Consider the following 27,377-nt stretch of genomic DNA (forward strand, 5'->3'; position numbering starts at 1 on the left):
GGTGTTTTCTAGTAGAGTATATTGCAGCGCTGGACTCCGTCAGGCCGAGCCCCGATATCCGGAAACATGTCATATTTATATTCAGCTTTATCTCACAGAGGTTGTATTCACACTTGAGTATAATTGGCCAGTTTTGAGTGGCATGATCAGGCCAGCTGCTGTCCTTGTTGTGTTCTTTGGATGTGAGAAACTGTTTTAGGCGTGGATCTAATGTACCAGACCTATCTGCCCTAATAGAGATGTTTTGTCTGACCCAGTTGTTTATGTCATTCTAAGGTCTTGGACCATTTAAGGTCATCTATTGTTCAGTATGAGCAGAGTGGAAAAGTACCAGCTAGGAACAGAGGTTATTTAGTAAAATACAGAATATGAATTTATAATGTCTAAGATCAAAGCCAATTATAACAAACAGTTAGATTAAAAATTAGATTATATCTTCATTTGTAAGTCGCTTTGGATAAAAGCGTCTGCTAAATACATAAACATAACATTAAACATCATCCAATGATGTTTCTGTCTTAGTTTTACTACATCTCAGTGGTGGATTTGACCCAGTCAACCACAACACATTGATCCAAAGAAAGGAAACTGCTTGCAATTCTACTTAAAAGACAGATACAACGTTGTGTCTATGGGCAATCATACAGCTGATCAGATTAAATTGGCAGGTGGAGTTCCTCAGGGTTAAATTCTGGGGCCTCTTTCATTCAATGTTTACATGCTCATATTTGCTCAGATTGTGCAGTGAAACAAAATATATCACCACAGTTACTATTTCATTTTAAGATGGAGGATAATGCTCCTGTTTTTGGGGGGTTAAAAAGATTTTTTACCCTGGTTTCTGCTGAAATATGGAGGTTGTATGTTTGGAATCCAAAGGCTTTGGCTAAAAATGCAGCTTTGGGCTCAAACTATGAAAAGAAATTTACTAAAAAGTGACACATTTTCACCCCAGAGATGATGGCTTAAATTCACATTGTCAAATGTTTATTATTAGCAGCTTGATTTGTTGTTTAAAGGCAAATTATTTCCTAAATATCTAAAAATAAAAAATTTAAAACTAGCAAACAGATGTGGTTCCACACGGTTGTGTGAAGGTGTGGATGTGTTAATGTGCATTTTAGACTATAAAAAGCTGCAAAGAATCAATTGATTGTGTTTTATTTCTGCATAACACCCTGCTGTTATCCTAAATTCAATGAAAACTCAGACTTTTCAACCTCCACCTTTAAAAAAAAATAAATAATCACACAAAATGCCACAAAACCTGAATTTCCAAGCTGGTTATTTGGGTAAGTGCTTCCCTGTCTTTTAAGTAGTCTGTTTTCCTACCTAAAATACAGACTACTTTGCATCTTTGAGCATGGGTTCCTCAGGGTTAAGTTCTGGGGCCTCTTTTATTCAACATTTACATGGTCCTGCTTGCTCAGATTATGCAAAACTACAAAATAAACTACAACAGATCTACGTCACTGTATCGTTGGGGCATTTTAATACCTTACAAACTCGCCTTGAGTGCCTCAAACAAATAAAAAACCGGATGGTTCAGAGTTTCCTTCAGTTAAACAAAGACAAACTGTAATGTTAAAACCCACAAACTAAGCCAGAAATCTGGGTGTTATCAAGTCAGTTATCGGGTCAGCCTTCTATCATTTAGAAAAACTGCTCCGTGCATTTATCTTCAGTAGACTTGACGAATGTAAACAGTGTATTTCCTTTTCTGTCTAAATAGATGGATCAGACAGCTGCAGCTGATTCAGAACACTGCCTTTAAGATATTCTGGTACATTATGACCCTCAAGAACAGCTGCTTTCAACTGCTTTTCCGTCCCCCGAGTTGGAACTAAACACGGAGAAGCTGCTTTCAGTTTTTATGGACCATTTATGTTGAAAAAGCTCCCAGATAAGTGAAGATCTGTGTCAGTTCTTCTTCTTTTAAATCAAACCTGAAGACTTTCACTGCATTTAATTCACTGATTTAGTTGCAGGAAATAACTCTGATTTATGACTTTGTATTGAGAATACTGGACTCTGTTGACCTTTTTTTTAAAACTTTAAAATTTGTTTTAGTTTTCCTATATTCTGTGGAAACAACTCCGTATCATTTTGTTGTTGAATTAAGTAATGTAAATACATTTGCCTTAATCTTACATTAAGAAAACCACCACATAAGGCTTGTTGAGACAACAAAAAACCCGTTTTAGAGTAGAGGAAAGAGGAAGATGACCAATTAATTCAGTTAAAAAACTGAATAGTGTAAAGTCACTTTGTATTTAAAAGGTTATTACGGAGACTGTGTAATTTTTACTAAGCATACGTTAACTAACGGTGTTTAAAGTGGAAGAAAACGTCTTTAAACGTCGAATAAGTAACTTCCGGTTTCCAAACTGCTACGTAACGTTCTAAAAAGGACGCGAGAAAGCTACAAATCTTTAAATCTACTAATTCATAAAACTCACAACAGGGATACAGAGTAAAACTGTTAAATACGAAGCGCTATAGTTATATTTTTCAGTCTCATTTTTTTAACTTACTGTAAACCATGTTTTCCTCCTCTGTTGTCAACCGTTGCTGTGGAAACAAAACTCCTGCTGCGTTCGAGGACTATAGGGGAAAAATATCACTGTTTTTCAGAATCGACCCTAATCAGGAAAATAACTGACATATTGTGTGGTAAATGTTCCTAATTACATCTGAATTAACTTGAAACCAACAAATAGAGATATCCCTTAACACTAAATGTAAATACAAACAGATTTAGATAAGATGTAAATTAAATGTCCTGGGCAGGTGCTGAATAGACCATGAGGGATGTAAACTTGTACTGAATAATTATTACTTTCCAGCGCTGAGTGTATATCAATAGAAACGCATGAAATTACGCATTTATGTTTAACTACATTAACAAAAAGGTGTGAAAATATGTTTGGGCGATTCTAAAGTGGGAAAATGCTTTTAAAGGCAGTTATACACTCTTTCTTCATTCAGAGCACAAGGCTGGAATTGTATTATTAAAAGCGATTCTTATTAAACTGACTTAATGGTGTTAGATAACATATTCTATGGCTTTATTAAGAATATTTTTTCCTATTTACTGATATAAATTCATGCAACGGAAACAGAAAAACATGAAGCTATTCATGTAGATTTGGTCCTCGCCAACAATTTCCTTCCCAATATCTTGAAAATAGAAAATAAATAGTTAGTAAAACATACAATAACACAGGTGAATCACTCTACTATATAATAAATACATGATGGTCTTATCCTAAGCTGAATGACAAGTAACAACTGGACTAATTTATATTTTATTTATATTAAACTAACCGGAGTAAAAATTGGCTTGAATTGGACAGTATCTTTAAAGTGCCCTGAAATGACATTTGTTGTGATTTGGTCCTGTGAAAAACTCCTGAAAAGCCCTCAGTTTTTATTTTTTCCTTCCAAGCAGCCAGACGTTCTTACAACCTTTTAAAATGGTCTTGAGCAATAGTTCTCCAGGCTTTCTGAAGGTCTTTCAAAAGTTTTCCTTGGACATTTTTCTTTGTAAAGCCACTTAACTCTGACTTATGAATCATTCAAGCATAAGAAAGGCTCCTAACTCGAGTGATGAACAGATAACTTAGCAAATAACCAGTTTTTAATAGTATTTTTAGGCACTTTGTTACGAGCAGCCTGTCACAAAGACACATCCTTTGTTCCCGTTTCTTTAGTTGCATCGCAGAAAAACAGCAAAGAAAACACAGTTTGACAGACAGAAAATAGTAGGTGATTCCCAAATAGCCTACTTTTATAGCCTATTGATTCGCAGTATTAATATTAACACAAATATTTCGTGTTTACGAGGCGCACTTAAACGCAGCACCGTGTGATTATTTCAGATATCTTATTATGAAGGTGGTTTACGGAAATCCCTGAACGTCACACTGAAGAGGGGCGAACAACGGTCAACGGCTGCATCCGTCCGCGGTTCAACCGCTACATGACCCGGTTTATAAAAAAGGACCGAGACCTTGGGCGACCCTGGATGGTGTTCCCTCCTCTCTGAAGCGTAAAGTTGGTGTTTTTGTGGTTGTTTCCGCGATTTTTTTTTTGGGTCAGAATGACGACTTGCAAGGCTTTCCAGTCTCAGCTGACGTCCATCATGGAGGCGCTGACTAAAGCGGCGGTGGCGGAGATCTGCGAGCTGGTGGACGGCAGCCAAGCCGTGTTGCAGCTCGAGATCACCCGCAGCCACAAGGAGAACGAGACGTTGAGGAGGAAGCTGAAGCTCATCGAGTCCATCATCGGCCGGGGAGACCGCGGGATGCTGGACTACTTCCGGCCGGTGGAGGAGGGCGGTGGGGGTCTGGTGGATTTCACTGCCGGTGAGTTTCGGGGCTTTAAGACCTACAGAACCGGCGGTGGTTCATCTGTCTGTGCGACATGTTAATACCAGGGACACAGATGATGGATAATCTGACCAGCAGAGTCTCAGATAACTTCTTTTTCTCCATGTTTGCACCAAACTTCATGAGAAAACTCAGAATAATTCGCTTTATTAGTCATAGAGACATGTTTCTGATCGGTTTATCTGCTCAATATATGTTTTTGTGGCTCATATTAAATTCGGCATATTGTACAAATGCCAAAAATTATGTGAAAACTTATGGAAAAGATTGAGAAACAGCTGATGAATGGTAAATAGATCACTTAAACCCTCCCTGAACCCAGTTAAGCAGCAGGTTTCCTGTGTTTTTGACCCAGAATGCAGCTTACAGTCCGAACTGCGCTCCCATCAGCCGAAAGCCTCAAACCTCAGAGGACATGGGCTGGTTCCTGTGTTGGAGACCACAGAGGTGACTCACGCCACAGCAGAGGTGAGAGCAACAGTGCAGCACATCTGCGGTCACATTATCTCTGAACCAGAGAGGAAATGTCGCCGTTTTCAGCCCCCAAAACATGAAGTCTTCACATTTCTATGAACCATTATCACCTGGTTGATGCTTCGTTATTTTAGACACCTGTTAGCACCTGTCTTTGTCTGGGTGTTTCCATAAAGTTTAAAACAAAGTAGAAACACTTGAACTAAACAGCCACCGCATGAGAAAAATGCTTTTTTTTTTTTTTAGAAAAGCTGTGGCTCTGGTGCTTCGATGGACCATTTAACTGTCAAATTATCTTTTGAATAAGTTTCACCATGATGGCAAATGAAAAGACAGAAGTGATTCAATGAAAGCAGGTAAACGTGGTCATTATGGTGCGACCAAACTGAAAGTTTCCCTGCTGCTGAACCTTTTTACACACAGCTTCACAATTTACTTCAAAGTCATTCTTTTTTCTGTCTCATATTTATCAATCATGGCACCCAATCCAAGGGTTGGAACAAATGAAAGCTTCTCCTTCCAGAGCAGCGCCCTCTTCACTGCTGACGAAGCATCTCCAACCTGCCATAGAGATAAACTCCTCTGCCTGAGGCGGAGACTCGTCTCCGACCCGGAGAGAGCCGGTGGAGAGCCATGGCCTCAGATTTGGAAGAGCTGAACCGCTCCAGTGCAGCTGAAGGTCACGGTTTGAAGAAGAAGAAAACAGAAGCACAACATCTTCAGAAAGCAGAGATGTAATCCTGAGGTTCTCCACGACTACGCCTTGAGATCCTGGCCATGAAAAGCACAAACTGGGGCAGCCCTGGTGGAGTCCAACAAACAAACTCGACCAAGAATGGGAACACAGCTTAGTTTGGTTTTACAGGAACTGAATAGTCTGCAAAAGCAACGGTGGCACCTTCAGAGTCCTGAGGGGGTCTTCAGCCCTCTCATGGTACCCAGCTGACATCATTCATCATCTCCCTGTGAGAAAAAACAGAACATCAGCCCAGAGTTTAACCAATAAAATGGTCTGCAGTTAGCAGACTGTCGGGTCTGGATTGAAGCTCAGGAACCGACCGGAGGGCCGAAATGACTTGTTGTTAAGGGTCTTGCTAACTTTCTACGAAACGCAAACCTTTCCAAGCCGCGACCGATGCGCCTTTGTTGCACTTCGTGTCGTGTTTGTAAGTAAAGAGGTGGAGCGAGGTCATTTCAGTTGATCCATTGCCGATACGCCTCTGATCCTGCCTCCCTTGCAGGATCAGATATAGAGATATAGTTGCTGTTAACGTCAGAAAATGGCGTGTGGAATTTTCCATCAAATTCCTGTAACGTGCTGAGTTTTGGGACCTCGTCGACCATAAAGGAAACCGCCGCTGCCGCTTTCTCTGTCGAGATCTTAAAGGGGAACTCCGGTATTTTTAAACCTAAACCTTTAAACCTTCGTTCATCTCCTCACCGAGAACAGTTTGGTGAAAGTCGGCGTCCTTTGGAAGATATTTAGATAACTGGAGATCCATATAACGGAGTGAACGGGGCTTAGAGCCTCTAAATAAGGCATTATCTGTCTTTATTTCACCAATACTTTAAGAAGAATGAATGAATGAACGTGTGCTATAGCTCTGTTAGCTCATAGCTGCTGTTAGCTAATCCCCCAGCTAACGGAGGGATTTCTCTACTGGGACCAGTAGAGATAAATGTATTTAAATCCAGAAATAAGGTCTAGGTTTAAAAATACCGGAGTTCCCCTTTAAGATCAGCAAAATGCTCACCTCTTCTATTGATGCCATGTTTGAGTGCTTCTGCTTATATCCTGTAAACTCCGGTCCAAGTGATCAGGTGCGCCCCCTTGTGGAATCACGCCGTAACAAGCGCACCACACAGGAAGTATGTGAACAGGAGGTGAAACAGCTGGTATATTTCCAGCTTAATGACACGGTGATGTCATTTTTTCTGGCCTCTATGGTGAAGCAGATATGTGAAAGATGTTTCCTGCAGTTAAACTTAAAAAAAGACTTCTGGTTTCTCCACGTTTCTGAAGATTCGACATGATGTCAGAAATACGTTAAATGATCTCCCAGGATCTGCCATCCTTGAAATAATCGGAAAAATCTTACATTTTTGCTGCATAAGCGCTTCTTGGAAGTAAATTAAACACATGAATTGAATATCTGATTCACTGCTAATAATAACAGGAGGAACAGGAACCAGAGAAAGAAGAAGAAGAAGAAGAAGAACGGTAACAAAAGGGCTACAGCAGCTTTGCTACTGGATCTGGAAGCATATCGGGTCTTATCCTGCGTCTCTCATTGATTTCAGTGCCAACGCAGGATGTGTTGTGATGATACTAAGATTGTGGTTTATTAATACAGCAGAGCAGAGTTTAGAGTCACTTCTTTACATTTCTACATTAGAATTATAGCATAATTTATCTAAAGTGCAATGCAGACTTGGAATAGAGAAGAAAGCCTCGACTGAACTCATTAAAACAAGCATTGACGTGTTTAAAGTCACTTCTTTTGCATGATGTGTAATTATATATATAGTTACTCTTTGAATTTTCTTGACTTTTACATTTAGTTTGAGCCCAACTTCTTTGTCTTACGGTCAGACTTAAAAATAAACTTTTTTTTCCTATGTTTACCACATTTTCTATGAGAAATAAAGAAATTTAGTTGTTTAAAATAGGCTGCAACTGTCACTTTTCCCTTTGAAAAATCAGGTGATGGACTCTGTGTGTGAACTGGTTTGAAAACAGTCGTAAAGTGTTCCCTCTTGTTGCTTTCTGTCAGGATCCTCTGGCTGCAGAGGAGCCCATCAGCATCCATCAGGATGTTGTTGTGATCAAAGAGGATGTGACGAACGAGGTCGACGCAGACGAGCTGCTTCTGAACGAAGACGGTAAGGCAGGGAGCAGGAAGGCTGTCATTACAGCTGTTCACCAACAGAAAAACGGGCTGATGGCAGCAGCTTTCAGCTCATTTAGCTACAGGACAGGCAGGACAAGTTCAGATAAAACTCATTCAGAGTTTACAGATTTACTTTGGGTTCCAGCTGAAAGCTTCCACAGCTCAGAGAAAGATGTCGGAGGGAATTCTGTCAACTTAATTCAAGAAACACTAATTAACAATTCAAGAACAGTAAGCCTCAGTCTAACACTTTCAAAATATATCAGGGAAACGTTCATTTCAGTCTGATGCGTTCGACCAACAGGACAAAAAGTCATGATGTCATTGTTTCGCTCACCCTGAGGAGATGGAATCAATGCAAGCAGCTGCTCCTGATCCAGCCCCATTTCTTTATATTTTAATATATTATAATATATTATTATATATTTTATAGGTCGTTTGTTGATGTTTGTGTCTCCAGGAACTGAGGCGCCGCTGTCAGAAGCAGCTGATGGTGAGGAGGGGCCCTCTGGGATGAAGATCCCCCCCTCTGCTGGCGTCATGCGGGCCTGGGACCAGAACAGCAACAGGCTGTCAGAGTCCCACAGTGCGCCAGGGTCTCCGGCCCCCGCGGGGGCCGCTGAAAGCAGCTCTGCGGAACTTGTGTTGGACTTGGTGTCGGACGGTGACGCTCCATCGGCCCAGAGGAGCAAGCCGTTCCTGCTCGGCTGCAGAGGAGCTCCGGTCTCGCTGAATCGAGGCTCGGCCCGAATCAGCTCCGTCCCCTACGACACAGATCTGGATCTGAGCTCCTCGTGGACCAATCAGAGCGTGCCCAGTCTGGTGTCCGTCCACCATCAGCCGTACCTGAAACCGGACCACGGGACCGCGCTTCTGGCCCTGCGTGGACCCAGATTTGACTCTGTGAGCAGGTACTGCAGGGACGGCCGCTTCTCCTGCAGCTACTGCGGTAAATCCTTCACGTCCTCGCGCAGCCTGGACACGCACATGCGCGTGCACACGGGCGAGCGGCCGTACAGCTGCGCTCAGTGCGGGAAGCGCTTCACGCAGTCGGGTCACCTGAAGACGCACCAGAGCGTCCACACCGGAGAGCGGCCGTTCGGCTGCGAGCACTGCGGGAAAAGGTTCGCCGGGAAGCAGAACCTGCGGATCCACCAGCAGAAACACCACAGAGCCCCGCTTTAACCCGGCAGCACGAGCAGCCAGAACCTCACTGCCGGCACTGAACTGATCACTGGGATCTTTTTCCTTCAAGGTCCGTCTATAACGGATCAATACCTCTGATTGATGAATTCAACCATATGAACTGACGTGTTTGTTGATACTGAGTCAGAGCGGTACCACATACCCACGTTTTAATGTGGTTCTGTTGGGTTTGGGACCAGGCTGCCAGACTAAAACTCTTAAAAGAAGCATTATTATTATAATTATTATTGATTTATCTGCTGATCATGGATCAATATTTGATTTCATACAGATTTTTCATACGGAGACACGATAAATAAAAAATGTCATTCCATCGTGGATAAGTTGTTTTACTTTTACCTGCTGGATTGCAACAAAAAGGGTAAAAATGAAGAGAAATGGTCAAAATTGAGGAGTCGAAATAAATAAGCCAGAATTATGAGGAAAGATTAGAAAAAGGTCCTTTTATTTTTGTTTTGTCAAAGTTACGGAAAGAAAAAATACTGAAAATTAAGTAAAAATATTTCAGATTCTGTCATAAATGAAAGAAGATGAGGAGTGATGAATAAAGTTTAAATTAAATGATTAAATTAAAACAATTTCGTTAAAATAACTCAACCTAAGTGGAAACATTTAGGAAAATGTGTTTCAGCTAAAATGTTTTATAAGAACTCAGCTGCCCCTGTCAGCCAATCGGAGGCGAGGATTTTCTGTTACCAGGAAGAAATTCTGATAAATGAACGAGCAGTTTATGGCTGCTGCCGTTTCCTGTTCTCAGATGAACAAACCAAAGAGTAGCAGTTTTATCTTGGTTAACATGGACAAAGTGAGCATAAAAAACTGCTCCAGCTCACTGAGAGGCTCAGATGTTCAGTTTCACTGCTTTTCTTTCAGTCATGTTGGACTTCTTCAGTGTCAAACTCATTTCTCCCTGAATCTAGAAGCAAAATTTCCTTCCAGACCATTGTTCAAAGTAGCTGCTTTGAATTAAATTAAATTTAAGATGACATATACTTTACATTTCACTCTTTTTACTTATTTTACTTATTTTCCATTCTACTTCCATTGTTTTTAACCCTTCAACTTTTTCTGACTTTTTCAGCCATTTAATCAATTCTGCACTTATTCCTCGCAGGTTCAAATCGATCTGCTATTGTTTTTCACATCCTTCAAAAAAAGACTTCAGCAACTGCTTTACTGCTGAACCTCACCACCAAACTTCTGATCCAGCCCCATTTCTTTACATTTTCCTTCCATTTAGTCAGACTTTCTTATCTCAGAAAGTGTTCTAGATCAACAGTTTTTCAGGCTTTCTGAAGGTCTTGCAAAGTTTTTCTTTGGACATTTGGACTTTTATTCTCAATAAATTAGTCAAGAGACATATTTTAGTCACAGTTATGAGGAAAAATTAGCTTCAAACATCTTAAAACATTACAATAGAACTGCTTCGAATTTATCGTCTTTTGGTTATTTTACACATACGTACACAGAAAGAACTTATTTTATTATTACTTCATTTTTAAGTAATTATTCTATCCAATTTTATTTGGTTTTGAGATCTTTTAGATTTAATTAAGACCATATATATATATATATATATATATGTATGTCGTTTAAAAATATATTGTTATTTTGATATTATTTACTGTTTATCTATCAGTTTAATACGACGGAGTATTAGGGCCACATTTACAAAAAAATGGTATTAATTACGAGATTAAAGTCGTTATTAAATATGGCGAGAATAAATTACGAGAATAAAGTCTAAAATATATCAGTGAGCAGAACCGTTTAATTAACTTTTAACTTGTAGCATTACATTAGCCTTATATGCTGTTTCACTCTGGCCTTTTCCGTTTTAAGTAGAACAGCCTACCAATTACGACTTTATTCTTGCCCTATTTGATAACGACTTTAATTTCGTAATTAATTCCAATAATGTGGCCCTAAAACTCCATCATAGTTTAAAGTATTTAATCCTGTTTTTATTTATTTTTCCGCTGTTCTACAAAAAATAAGCTCTTATTTTGAAATAAGCGTGTTGTTTCGGAAGTGACGTCACTGCAAAGGAAAGCCGTTTATTTTCTTTGTAGTTCTTTTAGACAACTTGAAGTCTGAGGTAGCTCGGTCAGCCGCCGATGTCAGCTAGTGTTTCCGGGGCCGCTTCGGGTCCATTAGGAGGGATTTCGGTTCGGTCCCAGTTCCTTTCGAGTAGCGGGATGTCGGTTTTAAGCAACACGGCTCTCCGGGAGCAGCTGTCCGTCATCATGGGGGCGCTGACCAAAGCGGCCGTGGTGGAGATCTGCGAGCTGGTGGATGAAGGCTACGCCGTGCTACAGATGGAGATCTCCCGGAGCCACAAGGAGAACGAGGACCTGAAAAAGAAGCTGCAACTCATCGAGTCGATTGTGGTCCGCGGCAGCGGCGGGGGGCAGGCGGCCCTGGTCGGACCGGGGGTGACGGAGATCGCACCGGCCGCCGAGAGAGCCCGGGAGCCGGAAACACCGCAGCAGCAGCGGGACGGTGACCGGGGAGAAGCCGCTGCTGCCGCCGGAAGAGACAGAGGACGCGTCGGGGCTGACCGGGAGGAGGTAAGCACACCGTTCATCCTCAGCTCCGTTAAGTGAGTAAAAAGCAGTTTAACAGTGTGTTTATTGATCCTCGTCATCGGAAACTGATTTAATACCATGGAGAGCATTTCTGATGAGGCTTGGGCCAACAGCAGATGGATCAGCTGAAGGTCCAGATGCATCTCTCAGGTCAGCTTCCAGTTTCACTACCAAAGTGTTGAGGTCAACCTGTACCTCTTTCCGAGTCCGTTGATGCAGTGAAGGAGGAAGACAGAGGAGACGATATAAGAATCAACACAGTTTTATTTGCGCAGTTTGCAAAGTGCGGAGAACAGTTCAGTACACCACATGCGAACAGCACAAAGTACGGAAAAGCTCTGTCTTTGTCTAGGGGTGTGATGTTATATAGACTTGAGTTCAGTCTCAGCCTTATGAGATGTGTGTGCGTCAATATCTTGTCTCTTCCTCTATGTGTGTGCGTGTGTGTACTTGTTTAAGGCGTTACTTTCAGAAGACCGTTGTGGGTGCGGTCCTAGTTTTACAACCTGTTGTTCTCAGAGATATTTCCTTATCAGGCTGCTGTGCAAGCACAGAAATGAGCAAGCCAGTTATACATGATATTTCCTTATAAGGCTATCCCCACTCACAATACCCCCTTTTGATCTCTTTTAAGAGATCACACAAATAGTTGAGTAACAATACATGACTAAAAAGAAATTGAAAAACCTCACGCCCCCTTTTGATCACTACAAGGTGATCACACAATCTCTGACATTCTGATGATATCGTCTTCATCTATATCAGGATCGGGAGGGTTCAGCAGTGGCATTACCAAAGGGGAGGGAGCCTTCCCCTCTATAGTGGTAGTTATAAGTCTAATGGCAAGTGAACGGATACATGGGATACAGCAACAACCACACGTCACCAAAATAGCGACGAATATAGCAAGAGATACAAAAAGTGACATTATCAGAGTCTTCCATTTCCCAAACACCTTGGTCAGCCATTCATCCAGCGGATTGTCAATCCCAGAGTGTTCATGCATCGTTTTAGAGAGCGTGCGCAAACCTTGTAGGGCTTTCGATACCGAACCATCTGGAGCCGTATTATTGGGGATAAATGTGCAACACATATCACCAAACATGGCACAAACACCACCTTTTTCCGCTAACAACATGTCTAAGGCCATCCTATTTTGCACCGCCATGAGCGAGGTGGGAGCTGTCTGTTCTGCCAAACCTGCAACAGCATCCCTGGTCAAATTGGTCAGTCGCAACACGTTATAATGTACATAATTAATCCGATCCACATTTTTATTCGGAGTCACCGGAAAGAAGGCCGCTATAATAGGAATACTCTCGAATCCTGCCGCAACTTGATCAGCCAATTTAAATTCGTTAGGAACTCCACGTGGTACTCCTATAGCATCCATGTAGGTGGGGTTATCCACTGATAAATCAAAATTGTGTGTGCTGCGCCGTGTAAGAATATGGCGACGTCGTCGGCTAGTCAAAGCCGCACTGCTGTCCCGTTCCCCATGTAAATGTCTTAACCTATCTCCTAACAGGATAAGAGGAGTACGTAATCTGACCATCGCGCAAACCCCCGTGCTGTGAGGTGGGACCCTGACATGTAATTTAGGTTGACCACAATAGAAATACAATCCTGCTCTCGCCCACCCTCCTAATTCATTACCTGGCCTCATCCCTCGACACCATGAGGGATCTATAGCGCCTAACTGAACATCGGGTGATGGCTTGGTATGATTAACCGTGCAGCGCGGGGATGTAATGTTAAAGCACACATAAGACCCATTACCCTTCTCTGGCGTAAATGGGCCAACTATAGTCTTGTTGCTAATTGGTGGGAAAAGACTGCCCAGAGTCTGGCAGCTTGTATCTCTGCCCCAAGTGAGATTCATCATACATTGATACCCTGATGTGTCATTAGTAATTAGAGGAGCTGGGACGGTAACCAGTTTAGGGCGCGCAGACGCACAGGCCACGCAATCTCCTTTACTATTTTCCTGAGCAGTTTGAGCTACCCAAGATAGCCATAAATTTTCCTCTGAGACGCCAGTGGCCATACGCACTACATCTGCGGGTTTCAGTTGAGAAAAGTCAATTACCTTAAACTTAGAATTGCTGTCTTGGATTACCGATTCGGCCAGTTTCTTATCCTGTCCAACTGGTGGGTTTACAGTTGTGTCTGGCGAAGGGGTGCTAGTTAAATTGACTGGTGGTGTGATGAAATTGACTTTTACAAAAGCCTGAGGGTCATTACCTGAGGTCTCCACCCCGAGAATGAAATACACTGTTTTGTCATGATTTTGCCCTTCCGGGTGAAATCCGCCTGTCATTTTATCAATTGATAACATGAGAGGGTTCAGACCTTGCTTATCATTAACCCATCCTTCTCTGGCTAAGGCGACTTTCGCAGCTTTGGTTGCATTCCCATACGTATAAGTGGGCGTCCATGGCCCTGTATAACCCACCGCCTGACCCCACGAGTGGCACAGACGCTTCCACCACGTGGAGCCACCTGGCGTTCGGCGCCTTGCGCAATCTTCACTTACAAAGGAGTCAGCACAGAGATAAACATCATATCCTCTCCAACTCGCTGCATTGCCTCCGCATTTAATAACGTCGCACAAATCGAATTGAAACGCCGTGGTGGAGCCTACTGTGTAATTCAACTCCAAGCCGCCATATTGGTTCAAACAAAAATCTTGTTTTTGAGTGTGTCTTTTGGGTCGTATGTGTTCAGGACTGGGTTCACATAACCAGAAGATCAGGAGGACAATCACGCACGTGATGGCTGCACAACATGTGAGAATTTTCCAACTCCCAAACAATAACATTCTAATATGTTTCACTGTGTCTCAAGTATGATAAAAATAGCAAGCAAAACTTTCTTGGTAAGTCAGACCTTATCCGTCAGGGTGCTCTAGGCGGGGTTACCCCTAGAGGAGCTTAAAACCTTATAGTTTGTCAACATTACCCAACTCCTTAGCAAATAGCACACATTATTAAAAGATAACATAAGGGTGATACTGCAATGATTATAATTTGGTATGACCTGTAAGAGCAAGTTTAAGCAAAGCCCCAGCAAACACGATTATGAGTATAACAAATCCAAAAATAAAAGAATTCAACTGCGATGACGTCATCTGGTCCCGTTCTTCTGAGAAGCACAACTCCGGGTGCTCTTTAAGGAAAGTCAGTCGCTGGTAATATGAAGAGGGTGAGGGCTGACGTTTCCAGATGAGGGTTGAGTTGGAGCCCGGGTCTAACACCCGTCCTGCTCGTCAATGATGTCGTTGCAAGGAGGCAGAAGTGTACTACTGCTGCCTGCACAATGCCACCAGGGGATTATTCTGCCCCTTGTTGGTTGGTGGTCTTTTCCTCTGTACCAGCCGGTACAGTGTGCAAATCTTTCAGCGCCTGGTGAGTCGCTGCTAGGGAGCGTTGAGGTTCCTCGGCTGCCGCACACTGGCTCCAATGGAACCACGTATCACCTTTCCCTTTGACTCGGACTGCGTGGGAGGTCCTCTCGGTCACCTGATAGGGCCCTGTCCACCTTGGCTCCGACCACTTTCTTTTGATGACCCTCAGCAATACCCACTCAGCCTCTGGAGCCGGCGCTGGTTGGCCCTCTCCTCTGCTACTCGCCACCTGCTTTGAAAATTCTGCAACGAGACTTTGGAGTTCATGGAAATACATTTTGTGGGTTAGGTGTTGTTCAATATGTCCTGTTCCTGGCAACTTAGATTGAGGTCCAGGAAAAGCTCTCCCTGTCTGGAGCTCATGTGGTGTAAACCTTGTGGACTGATTAACAGAGCTCCTGATGGACATTAAGGCTAAGGGCAACGCATCTAGCCAATTCATTTTGGTCTGTGCACAGATTTTAGCCAATTTGCTCTTCACTGTCTGATTCATTCTCTCAACCTTACCCTGTGATTGTGGATGGTAGACAGTACCAAACTTGTGTTTTAGCCCTAGCATGGCCTCAACCTGTTGCAACTCTTGGTTTTTGAAGTGAGTGCCGTTGTCTGACCTGATCCTTTCTGGAAATCCATGCCTGGGGATATAATGGTTGATCAGAAATTTTATTACCGACTTACCATCCTCTTTCTTGGTAGGCCATGCTTCAGGCCATCCTGAATATGCGTCCACACACATCAGAATATACCTATACCCTTTCACCGGTGTGATCATGTCTGTGTAATCAATGATGATTTCTTTCCCTGGCTTTACCTCCAATGGATAACGTCCAGGGTGTGGTTTCACTGTTGGTCTGACATTGTACTTTAGACACTCCTCGCATGACCCCACAAAATGTTTGGCCATGTCCTTTAGGTATGGATGCCACCAGTGCTCTAGATTTCTCATCATTTGAGCTACCCCCACATGTCCCACTCCATGTGCCTCCGCCAACGCTGTCTGTCTGATCCCTGGAGGTAGTATAGGTCGTCCATCTGGGCCCCTCCAGAGGCCGTGTACTTCTGTCGCCCCTCTCGCTTTCCATAATGTCTTTTCTTGTGGAGAGGCCGCAGCTTGCTCAGCTATCAGTGCGGTCATGTCTGTGTCTTTCTCTGTCTCAGCGCACATGAGGATCGCCTTCACCACATATCCTGCCGCGGTTTTAGCTGCCATATCTGCTGCGTCGTTTCCCTTTTTTGTAGGTGAGTCATTTTTCTCATGGCCCTTACATTTGATAACAGCTACTTTGCTCGGGAGTAGTAGGGCCTCCGCTAGCTCTTTCATTTCTGCCTCATGTCTGATGGGTTTATTTGTTGCGGTTAGAAATCCAGCCCTCAACCACTGTTTCAGTTCCACATGTACTGCTCCTGCTGCATAGGCTGAATCTGTGTAAATGTTTACTTCCTGCCCTTCCCCTAGCCTCAGTGCTGCTATTACTGCCAGTACTTCTGCTCTTTGTGCTGACTGCTGTCTTTCCAGTCTCTCTGTTTGTCGTGTGATCAGTTCCCCTTGCACGTCCTCTACAACTGCATATGCTGCTTTCAGTCCTTCTCGTTCATCCCTGAAGCAACAGCCGTCTGTGTACAGTTCTCTGGCCCCTGGTATCGGTTCTGTTTGTAGGTCCAGTCGTACTTTCTCCTCTTTCTGCACTCTGTCCGTACACTCATGTGGCTCACCTGTTCCTAGCTGATCTGCCATGTTTATGCCTTCATGAGTGAAAGTCAGGTTTGGTGCCTCGAGAATTTTGCTCAGTCGTCTTTGTCTCAGAGCAGTCAGCGTAAAAGTCTGTGAGTTCACATAGGCCACAACGCTATGTGTGGTCAGAATGTGCAGTTGATGTCCCATGACAATGTGTGCAGTTTTTTGAATGAGCTTTGCTATCCCTGCTGCCTGTTGTGTACACATAGGATGGCGCTTTTCCATATTGTCTAGCATCACACTGATATACATTAGTACTACTCTCTCACCCCCTTTTCTCTGGAACAGGACGCCATTAGTGCAAAGTTCTGTTCCAGAGACATCCAAGTAGAATGGTAAGCTATAATCGGGTATAGCTAGGTCTGCTGCTGTGGAGAGGGCCTGTTTTAGTGCAATAAAGGCTTCCTCCGCCTCCTGAGTCCAATTCAGGGTCGCTGACAGGTTGCGCATGCCTTGTTCTTTCACTAGGGCCCGCAGAGGTCTAGTTAAGCCGGTGTAATTGGCTATGTAAGTCCTACTATAGCCCGTCAACCCTAAGAAAGACAACATGTCCTTTACCTTCACTGGCTTAGAGTGATGGAGAATAGTAGACCTGTGCTGAGGGGAGAGCCCTGCTCCTTTTTGGGAAATTTGCCTGCCCAAAAACGCTACCTGCCGCCGTGCAACCTGAAGTTTGGCTTTGCTGACCTTGAACCCTGTTCTTGCAAGATGTAAAAGGACATTTTTAGTTGCTTCCAAACACAGAGCCGCAGTGGGCGCTGCCAACAACAAATCATCTACATACTGAACGAGAGTCACCTGCTCTGGTAGTGGGCAATCACTCAGGATATCTTTTAGAACCTGGTTAAAAATCCCTGGGGACAAAGCGAACCCTTGTGGCAGCCTGGTGTACTGTAGCTGCTTGTGCTGATACGAAAACGAGAAAATGTGCCTGCAGTCTTCCGCCAAGGGAAGACAAAAGAATGCATTAGCCAAGTCAATGCAGGTAAACCACTCATGTTTAGGATCCAAATTGGTTAGAGCCACATATGGATTCGGAACAGGAACTGTAGGAGTGAGGAGAATATCGTTGATTGCCCGTAGGTCATGTGCCATGCGATATTTACCTGTCCCTTTCTTTTCAATAGGTAAAATGGGTGTGTTCCACTCTGAGGACGAGGGTTCTAACACCCCCTTTTGTAACAGGCCATCAATAGTGTCCCTAAGTCCTTCTTCCGCCTGAGGTTTATGAGGATACTGCCTTATCCAAATAGGAGGACCCTCACGCACCTGGAATGTAATGGGCTTGTACTTAACTTGTCCAACATCTGTCGGACCCTGTGCCCATAGGTGTTCAGGGAGGCTGGCGAGTAGAGCTGCCGCCTCCACGTGATCTGTACGTTCACGGCCATGATGTCTAGAGATCTGTGCATGCTCTAATGTGACTGTATCTTCCCCTGAAACCTGAATGCGATATGTGCAAGCTTGCGCAGAATACTGAACTTGTGGAAGTTGTGTATTTACCCAATCGGATTGTAGGAGTGCCCGTTTAACAATACTCCCTAGCTCTTTTGCCTGATGCTGTGGGTGTAATGCCAATGATACATGTGGGGCCGCTTCTTCTGCCATCATATACCAGGGAAGTTGTGCAGAGGTCAGGGCAACACCTGCCGCCACGCCTTCAGGCGCCACATAAATATTATGTGTCTTAATTTGCCAATCTCGACCTTCAAGTTGGTCCTGAAAATTTTCCTGATACCAATCTGTCTGTAACCCATCATAAAATAGAGTAACATGGGGGGAATCTGGAGGTGAGACATAGGGTTCGAGTTGGGAAATCCAGGGTTTCCACTGGAGGTAAGCCGAGAGGATACCACGCCGCTCAGATGTTTCCGGCTGTAATAGACCCCAGTATATGTCCGCGTATTGTTCATTCACTGGCTGCACAAGATATTGACCAGTGATGTTCTCCATCGGTCCAGAGCACGGCAAATGAGATCCATCAGGCATGACAACAACCAGGCCATCGGCGCTGCAGAGTATCGTGGCCCCCAGTTTTATCAGGAGATCTCTTCCCAGCAAGTTCATCGGTACAGAAGGTGAATGTACAAATGGATGTGTCACAGTCTGTTTTCCCACCTGGGTGAGTAGCGGCTTAGTGAACGGCAGTGTCTTTTTCTCCCCAGAGAAGCCCATAAGCGTGATGGTACGTGATGACAGGGAACCAGATGGTACAACTTTCAATGTGGAACATGTGGCTCCAGTGTCAACCAAGAAAGGCAGATCTTTTTTCTCAATCTGAACTGACAGCATCGGTTCTGCCGTAGTGATGCTGTCTGAGAGTCTCTGTGGGGTGTGTCAATATTGACCGGACTGGTCAGAGTTCTCCCCATTGTCCCACAATGGGAACTGACCAGCAGCAGCTGCTCCCCAAGGCTGCTGAGGATACATAGGTGCAGTAACAGGAGGTCCGGAGCCGCGACCCCTGCCTCTCCCAGGAGGACCACTATCCACACCTTTCTGTGTTCTTGGATTATGTGGGCAGTTTCTTATCCAATGATTAGGGTCTCCACAGAGATAACAACAACGAGTCTCCCCTGACTGTCCTCTTCCTGTACCGCCCCTTAGTCCCCGACCTCTTCCCCCAAAGCCTCCACCCCGCATTGGTCCTCCCCCATGTCTTCTCCCGCCTGATGGGGGCTGCGGTACCCATGGTGGGACCGGAAATAAATCAGGAACCTGTGGTGGCTCGGCAGCTAACATGACCTTCGCAGCTTCCCCTTTTTGTTTTTTATTTTTATCATTACATTTCTGTCTAGCTTCCGTTAACTGTAATTTTAACAGCTGAACCTGCAATTCTTTTAAGTCATCCTGTTCCTTCTGCGTATTATCTTGAGCACGGGTGAGGTGGTGTATTAAGTGTTTCTCCCAGACATGTGATTCACTACCGAGCATGTCCGGGTTATTTACCATGGCTGTTTTGACATTCTCCGGCACTCCTTCCAGTATAGCCTGTCTAAACCACTCCCTCTGAGCTCCAGCTTTCCCTGGGTGGCATCCTGTGTGTTTCAACCATAAATCCTTGCTCTGATCTACATACTCCCTTGGATTCTGTTTGGGGTCCCATCTCATCTTTGGCATTACGGTGGCGTTAGGTAGGGGATATTTTTCTCTCATAGCTTTCCCTATTTCAGTGCTATGATGCGTGAAAGGGGTGTCATCTGTCACCCTGTCTGTATGAGCGATAGTCTCAATTTCTCTCATGTCCCCACCCGTCATGCATCGTCCTGCAATAGCTCTAAAGTCCCCCAATGCCAATTTCTGTCCTGCCGTCAGAGAATCCAATTTGCTGAGCCACAAATTTCCACCCTCGGCTACAGGTGGTAATTTCTCCACTATGGCCTGTATGTCCCCTATAGTAAATGGTCGGTACTGGTCACCTTGTCCTGGTACTGCTGTTAGTGGGTACATTGTGACCGGAAGGATTGTCCCACCACGTCGGCGCTGGCTAACTCTTCTGCCTATCGTATCTGTCAGTTCCTCTGCCACCTTCATTCCTTTCTCTACACTTCTCACCAGTCCGTCCCTTTTTTGACAGAGCTCTTCTATCTCTCTCCGACATAACTCATCTAGCTCTCTCTCTTTCCTGACGGCTGAATCTTCATCATCCTCCCTCCATGTTCCTGCCAAGCTAAAACTTACTGGTACTTCTTGTCTTTCACCTTCCCACTGTCCCTTTCCTTGAAAAGAAGCTGTCCCTGCTGCTTCTGCTTCCTCCTCACAATCTGAAATCTCACTTCCCCTCCTGACCTGCCTCCGTGGCTGTGGTGTGACTTCTCATTTTACCGTGGGCTGTGGAGCCTGTTCCCTTGCCCGTCTCTGCGAGAATGGGTCTGGGGGCGCCGAGAGGTTATCACCTGTGAAGGGGTTATAAGAAGATTTGGACGTCGTCCCTGTCCTTACTGAAGTCTCAGAGATTGATGCTGTAGGAGTGGCTGCACCTGCTTCAGTCACACTGTCACTTACAAGTGTCTCTTCTGAGGCTCCAACCTGAAGTGTACCACTAGTCACATATAGTGTGGGATATAACCCTGGTGTCGGTGCAGCAGGCGGTGCATATGGAGGTGGGCATGTAGGAGTGTCAGGTGCAGTTACCATTTGTTTGCCTCCTGGTTTTCCTGCGTTCTCATGGAGATGTCTCACACTTTGCCAGAAGACCGCCAGCTCAGACCAGCCCCGTCGTCGCTCCTCCTGCTCTTTCGCCTCCTTTTTTAATTTTGAACGTTGCAGCACACCTGCCTTTTGTCCCTGCTCTGCCAGCTCTTCTTTCCTCACCTTACATTCTTTCTCCTTTTCCTACAACCAGGCCCCTAACGGACCGGGGTCTGACATTTTCTTGCCCTTATATCTCACCAATTGTTCCACTTGTCCCTTCATGTCGGCTAATTTCCTGTCCCTACCCTTTTTAGGTAACACTGCCCCTGCTGCTTTTAACGTATTCTCTAACTGCAGCTCGAGGGGCCTCCAGGCACCCATACCTGGGCCCCATCCCCCATCATCTATTTCCCTGTCAAACTCTCCCTCCATTTTACTTCTCTTTTTCTAAATTCTGAGGCCAGCCGGTTTGTATGACGTACGTCCGAGCAACAAGCCTTGTAAGGTGATGGTTTATTAACGGCCAGTCAGTTTGTATGGCATAACACCCGAGCAACTGACCCTTTTGACAAACCAAGCCACTTGTGTTAACACCGCTAGGCTTCAATGGCTCAGACAGATTACGTTATCACCGTTAGGTTTCCTCTGTCTGATTGTCGAGTTTGTCAAGACACCGTTTTATGCACCATTCACCTTTAGACACCTCAGAATTTTGTTCTTCCCACAGCCCACTTCTCCTTCTCTCTCTCAAACAAATACAAAACACACAAAGCACGTTAAAATCTTCACAAACTTTTTCAAAATGCACTTATAGAAAAATACCTCAGGAACCCTGTTCCTGTACTCTAGTATAGAGGACTCTAGCCCCAAACAGACTTCAAGAATTTATGAGGAGTATAACCTCAAGGGACTCTAACCCAACTCCGTAGAGTATACTACTTTAGGGGACTCTAACCCCAGGGACTCAAACCCAGTAGAATTCGGGGTGTCTTCACCTCCCCGGGACTCTAACCCAGCAGCCTCTCAGGCTTCCGGTTCCTCGTCAGGCAACCGGTGGGGTCCGCCACGACCAAAGACAGTCTGTTTTATCCTCTTTTATATTCACTTTTCTCTTATAGTTTTACGCAGTTCTCGACATTAATTCTTATCGTCTTTTGCTGATTCAATCACCAGTTTCAGGACAGGACACGTTGTTTTAAGATATTCAATGTGCAGAGTTTGATAAAACAGGTTCTGCTTACCTCTGTGTTAACGTCCCGTCTCTGTCACCGTGAAGGAATCTTTTATCCGAATGAACTCCGTCCTCTCCTCACCACATCCCGGGCGAGCCCCCAAAACTGTTGAGGTCAACCTGTACCTCTTTCCGAGTCCGTTGATGCAGTGAAGGAGGAAGACAGAGGAGACGATATAAGAATCAACACAGTTTTATTTGCGCAGTTTGCAAAGTGCGGAGAACAGTTCAGTACAATACATGCGAACAGCACAAAGTACGGAAAAGCTCTGTCTTTGTCTAGGGGTGTGATGTTATATAGACTTGAGTTCAGTCTCCGCCTTATGAGATGTGTGTGCGTCAATATCTTGTCTCTTCCTCTATGTGTGTGCGTGTGTGTACTTGTTTAAGGCGTTACTTTCAGAAGAAAGTAACCTAGTTTCAGTTTCAGTTAGTAAAGTTCCTAGTTTCACAACATGTCTTTCTCAGAGATATCTCCTTATAAAGCTGTTTTGCAACCACGGAAATGAGCAAGCCGGTTATACATGATATTTCCTTATAAGGCTATCCCCACTCACAATAGCAACAGCTGTCGAACTTGCACCTGTTGAACTCCTGCAGGGATGCCCCTTTTCTCCGATCCTGCTTGTGATTTCGCGGTATAGTCGCTGAGAGAAGGCCACATCGTCTATGAACCTCAGGGTCGCATCTCTGCTTTTTGAGGATGATGTGGTTCTGTTGGCTTCTCCAAGCCCAGACAAAAGGTTTCAGAAAAAAAGGCGGAAAGCTCTCCGTGGGTTGGGGGATGCCTCATGGAGGAGTTCAAGGGTCTCTGGATCTCTGGGTCTTGTTCATGAGTGACGGCAGGTTGAAGCGTGAGATGTTCAGGTGCTTCATCAGCAGTAATGAGGGCGCTGCTCTGGTCTGTTGTGTTGAAGAGGAGGCTGAGCCAGAAGGAGAAGAAGATGGATGGATGAATCGTTGCAGGGGAAGAAAGACTCATTTTCATTATCCTGAGAAACTGGAGTCAGAGCTTCTATGAGAAGCTCCACGATCCCGTTAATATTTGAAGTTATTCCCGTTACAATCCCTTCCTCTAACCCTTTAAAGTCTTTAAACACCTGTGATTTACTTTATCTCGGTTTTGACATCTGTCGCGGTCGTTTGACATTAAATCCTTTTCGTCTCGGGCTTCTTTGGCGATGATGTTGTTACTCTGTGGCCTCTGCAGCTTCCAGATGTGGTGCTGATCAAAGACGAAGACTCCGACAGTGAGAGTGACAACGCCGAAGAGGAAGGTGAGAGAGCAGGTTCTGCTCCACATTTCTGACTAACAGAATAAGAAGTTGTGGCTCTACTAAAGGAATCATTTTGCAGTCATTAATTTTTCAGAAAGAGCAACAAACCGCATGTCAAAATCTGTTTTTTAAAGGTTCTGTGGCTTAAAAGCAACTTTTCAGCTTCAGATGCAGAAGTACAACTGTGGTCTTTCCCGTCAGGTACCGGGTCAGCCGCTGACGGGGGGGTGTCGGTCGTCAGTGAAGGCGTCACGTCGGCGCCACTCAGCCGGCGAAGGAGACGACAGAGTCGTAGAAATGAAGCCTCTGGGAAGTCCCCTGAGGAGCTGGCGCTGAAAAGGTCCAGACCGGGTTCAGGGACGCAGGCCCAAGTGTCCGTCTACACGCTGGACTCTCCTCGCAGCGAGCCTCAGCCCGGCGAGGCCGGCGAATCCGTGTGTTCGTACTCCTCAGAGATGGACCCGGACGTCCACCTGGTTCCTCCCAGCTCCAGCAGGCAGGTGTATTTCATCAGCAGCACCATGATGGAGGCCAAGTCCCCGTCAAGCAGAGCAGAACTGGACCTGAACGTGGACCTGGCCTGGAACAAACAGTCCAACAATCCGATGAGTTTCGCCTTTCAGCAGAGTGACAGCGTGGACGGCGACGCTTTCGGACTGAAGCTGATAAGCATCTCTGGCTCTGCCTCCACGGACTGCCAGCTCTCCAACAGTAGAAGCGCCACCTTCGAGTACGAAGATGGCGGCGAAGTGATGAACTTCGGGCTCTACGGCGACCAGCCGGGCCGATCCCAGCTCCCCGACGGGCCGCCGAGTCCCGGCTCCCTCAGGAATCGCTTCATCTGCTCCATCTGCAGCAAGACCTACGCCAACACCCAGAACCTGGAGGTCCACATGAGGATCCACACGGGCGAGCGGCCGTTCTCCTGCGAGCAGTGCGGCAAGAAGTTCACGCAGTCGGCGCACCTGAAGTCGCACCTGAGCGTCCACACGGGCGAGCGGCCGTTCGTGTGCACGGTCTGCGCCAAGAGCTTCATCGTCAACTACAGCCTCAAGCTACACATGAAGAAGTATCACCCCGACACCTGAGAGGTCCCTCCAGAGTGACTTTTAATGGACGTTTCCAGCGTTAAGAGACCGCTTTACCGGTCAGCTGATCCCCTAATGCAGGGGTCGGGAAATAGGGAGCCATGAAAGCAAAAAATTTGGAAATTTATTTCAATGAGAGCCATATAATATATTTTAAAAGTGAATCAGGCTGGCTAGCTTGCTAGTTTGCTGGCTAGCCTGCTCAGTAGCTCTCGGCACGCTTTCTTTCTGCCGTCTCCTGCCGGGTATTTTGATGCAAAGGTAGCATGGCGCGTGTCGAAGTGCCGTTTCATCGATGTAATTTTGTCTTTGCAAATTAGACACACCGCAGAATTTGCTCTCTCCACAAAGGCGAATTCTTCAGTCCATTCGGCCTGAAATGTACGATACTCGTCATCTTTTTTTCTTCGTCGAAGGGTTAGCTTTGAGCTAATGACCGAGCAGACTGATTCAAAAGGGGGCGTTTACCTGTTTTACGCTGCAACGTAGTCCAGTATCATCCAATTAAAATAATGCTCCTGCAGCCCTGAACAGGACATGAAAAATCGATGGATGGATTAAAACAAGTGAGAATATTTAGTTTTATCTGTGAGCCAGATGCAATCATCAAAAGAGCCGCACCTGGCTGGCGAGCCATAGGTTCCCGACCCCTGCCCTAATATATGAAGAAGTTTTGATAATCAACCTTAAACTGTAGATTATTGAGTTTCGGTGTGTTTTTTGGACAACGAGGCTTTCAAAGATGTCATTTCTGTACATAGCAACCTTTTTAAAGACCAAATCATTCATAGAAACACCCACCAGACTAAAACTGCTGCCCTCTGCTGGTGAAAATGAGTAAACTCTGTGAAAATAAGAGTGTACAGTAAAAAAACAACAAAAAACAGGCAGTTTTGGCAATAAAACATCTTCAGAAGTAGTTTTGAATCACTTATTTCCTTTTTTTACCTTATTTTTGTACATAAAAAGTGATTTAAAAGGAAAAGTCAGTGTTGAGTAGAACATTTCAAACTGTTGCTGTTCCCCAGGCTTTCTGAAGGTCTTTCAGGGTTTTTCTTTGGACATTTTCTGCTTTTTCGCTCATTTTCAGTCCCATTTTTGTACCCGACCATCTTCAGATGGAGGGATGAATCCTCCCCAGAGCCCGGACCTCAACATTATAGAAGCAGTGTGGGATCATCTGACAGAGAACGGAACAAAAGGCAGCCCACATCCAAAGAAGAGCTTTGGGATGTCCTTCAAGAAGCCTGGAGAACTATTCCTGAAGACTCCTTAAAGAAATGACAGAAAGCTGGTCTCAGAGGGTTCAGGCTGTGTTGGAGAATAAAGGAGCTCAGACCAGATATTCACTTTAAAGCTCACAACGTCACAATAATTGTGTGTAAATTATAATTTCAGCAGTTTATGCTAATTTAACAATGCAGAACATGGTTTTAAAAGATTAGATGAATGAATTTATCAAGTCAACCAAAGTCTGGGAATCTGCTGAAATAAGTTGATTTTGTGCCAGAATCTCCGTTAAATTTGCTATATTTATATATATTGAGGCGTGAAAGTGAAACGTAATGAAATGAGGGATGATTGAGACTTTTGATCAGCTCAATGTGAACTTCCTGCTAACAGAATAAAAAATAAAAGATTCAAGTTTCTAACTGCAGGAGGCGCTAAAGGCGAGCCTGAAGAAGTCCTTTTTGTTCTCCTGTTATTGTGCTCATGTTAAAGTTTGTTAGGTTAGAAAATGTTTCCACACTCAGAACAACACAGGATAATAACTAATCATCTGAAGCACGTGGATCAAACCTTTGAGTGAGAGACGGAGGAAAGAAAAGTCATTTGTTCAATTTAATTAATCCAGTTATGTCAACAATTTGTGTTCAATATAATTCTGAATGATTAATAACTGAACTAATTAAACTAAATGCTTAACAGGGTTGATTACAGCCAACATAAAAACATTTCATACTGACTTAATTCAGTTAAGTGAATGAAACTTTGCCGTATTTAGTAAAAATCAATGAAACAACACTTTATAGTTCCTGCTGAACGCTTCAATGAGCAACCACTGGATTCTGTTGCACTCAACTGGTTTAATGGTTATAATGGTTAATAAAATGGTGTAAAATCACAGCACTTTACGCTGAGGAAGACTCTCAGTCTTCCAGGTCATGGAAACACCTTGAACGGAGGTTTTGAATGGTCTCAGGCATCGTCTCTCCTCTCCAGGCTGTTTCAGTCACATCTTGGATCCTGTGACTGAAACTTTCAGGCGGCGTGCACGTTGGTGGGGGTTCAGTGACACGTGACACTGTCCCTGATGGCCGCCACATGCGACCGGACTTGAAGGTATGGCCACCGGACGCGTCCATTTCGAAATGACATTCCCATGTTAACGTGTAATAGACAGAATATTCACTTTAGGGTGTTGCTGATGAGAACTGTTATGAATAAACACCAAAACACAAGTGCCGAGAACACACTTTATTCAAAGTTAACGAAACAATGTTAATAAATGTTAAAAACAGTAAAAAACAAGAAGCCAAAACTTAATTTTCGTGTCTTTGTTCTTTCAATCCTGCACTAAATATCAAATTAAATGAATGCATGAACAGCGGTGCTTTGAATTATTCATCGTATCATGCGAGTTAGATGAGTTGACTTACTTATTTTGACTTATTTTTGCTGTTCTTGCTGCCACTGGACTGAGGAGCCACCAGGAAAATATGCTTAGAGTCAACGGGAACAAACGTAAACACCGATTTCCATGCGCGTTGCCACCGATTGTTTCGCACCAAATGAAGGCGACTGTTTTTTGGTCACTCCACTTGTATCTAAAGTTTTAAGGCACGCCACTTTATCTACAATAGCTCTTCAAACATCCACAGGGAAAACCAAAGCGCTGTACTTTATCCAGTCAAATTCAACAAAGTTAAGACACAGAAGTGGACACGAGACAAAA

The 27,377-nt window shown here is 44.4% G+C and overlaps 2 protein-coding genes across 2 annotated transcripts; both read left to right on the forward strand.

The window, feature by feature from the left end:
• The first annotated feature begins 3,940 nt into the window (after positions 1–3,940).
• LOC140268685 (uncharacterized) lies at positions 3,941–9,242 on the forward strand. The gene is made up of 4 exons (XM_072363640.1): positions 3,941–4,367; positions 4,747–4,859; positions 7,640–7,748; positions 8,217–9,242. Exons 1-4 carry the CDS (start codon positions 4,103–4,105, stop codon positions 8,939–8,941), a joined length of 1,212 nt encoding a protein of 403 aa, XP_072219741.1. The 5' UTR covers positions 3,941–4,102; the 3' UTR covers positions 8,942–9,242.
• Positions 9,243–11,050: 1,808 nt separating this feature from the next.
• On the forward strand, positions 11,051–26,695 carry LOC140269381 (uncharacterized). Its single transcript, XM_072364432.1, has 3 exons — positions 11,051–11,532; positions 23,267–23,333; positions 23,535–26,695. The coding sequence occupies exons 1-3, from the start codon at positions 11,080–11,082 to the stop codon at positions 24,419–24,421; spliced, it is 1,407 nt and encodes a 468-aa protein (XP_072220533.1). The 5' UTR covers positions 11,051–11,079; the 3' UTR covers positions 24,422–26,695.
• The last annotated feature ends 682 nt before the right edge of the window (positions 26,696–27,377 follow it).

Source organism: Leuresthes tenuis, unplaced genomic scaffold, assembly GCF_036924035.1.
Source record: "Leuresthes tenuis unplaced genomic scaffold, fLeuTen1.0.hap1 SCAF_14, whole genome shotgun sequence".
Classification (NCBI taxonomy): domain Eukaryota; kingdom Metazoa; phylum Chordata; class Actinopteri; order Atheriniformes; family Atherinopsidae; genus Leuresthes; species Leuresthes tenuis.

Coding starts and splice junctions, on each gene's coding strand:
- LOC140268685 (XM_072363640.1), top strand. CDS start 4,103: ATGACGACTTGCAAGGCTTTCCAGTCTCAGCTGACGTCCATCATGGAG. Junction 4,860..7,639: donor TGACTCACGCCACAGCAGAG/GTGAGAGCAACA, acceptor GCTTTCTGTCAG/GATCCTCTGGCTGCAGAGGA. Junction 7,749..8,216: donor GCTGCTTCTGAACGAAGACG/GTAAGGCAGGGA, acceptor TTGTGTCTCCAG/GAACTGAGGCGCCGCTGTCA.
- LOC140269381 (XM_072364432.1), top strand. CDS start 11,080: ATGTCAGCTAGTGTTTCCGGGGCCGCTTCGGGTCCATTAGGAGGGATT. Junction 11,533..23,266: donor TCGGGGCTGACCGGGAGGAG/GTAAGCACACCG, acceptor TGGCCTCTGCAG/CTTCCAGATGTGGTGCTGAT. Junction 23,334..23,534: donor TGACAACGCCGAAGAGGAAG/GTGAGAGAGCAG, acceptor CTTTCCCGTCAG/GTACCGGGTCAGCCGCTGAC.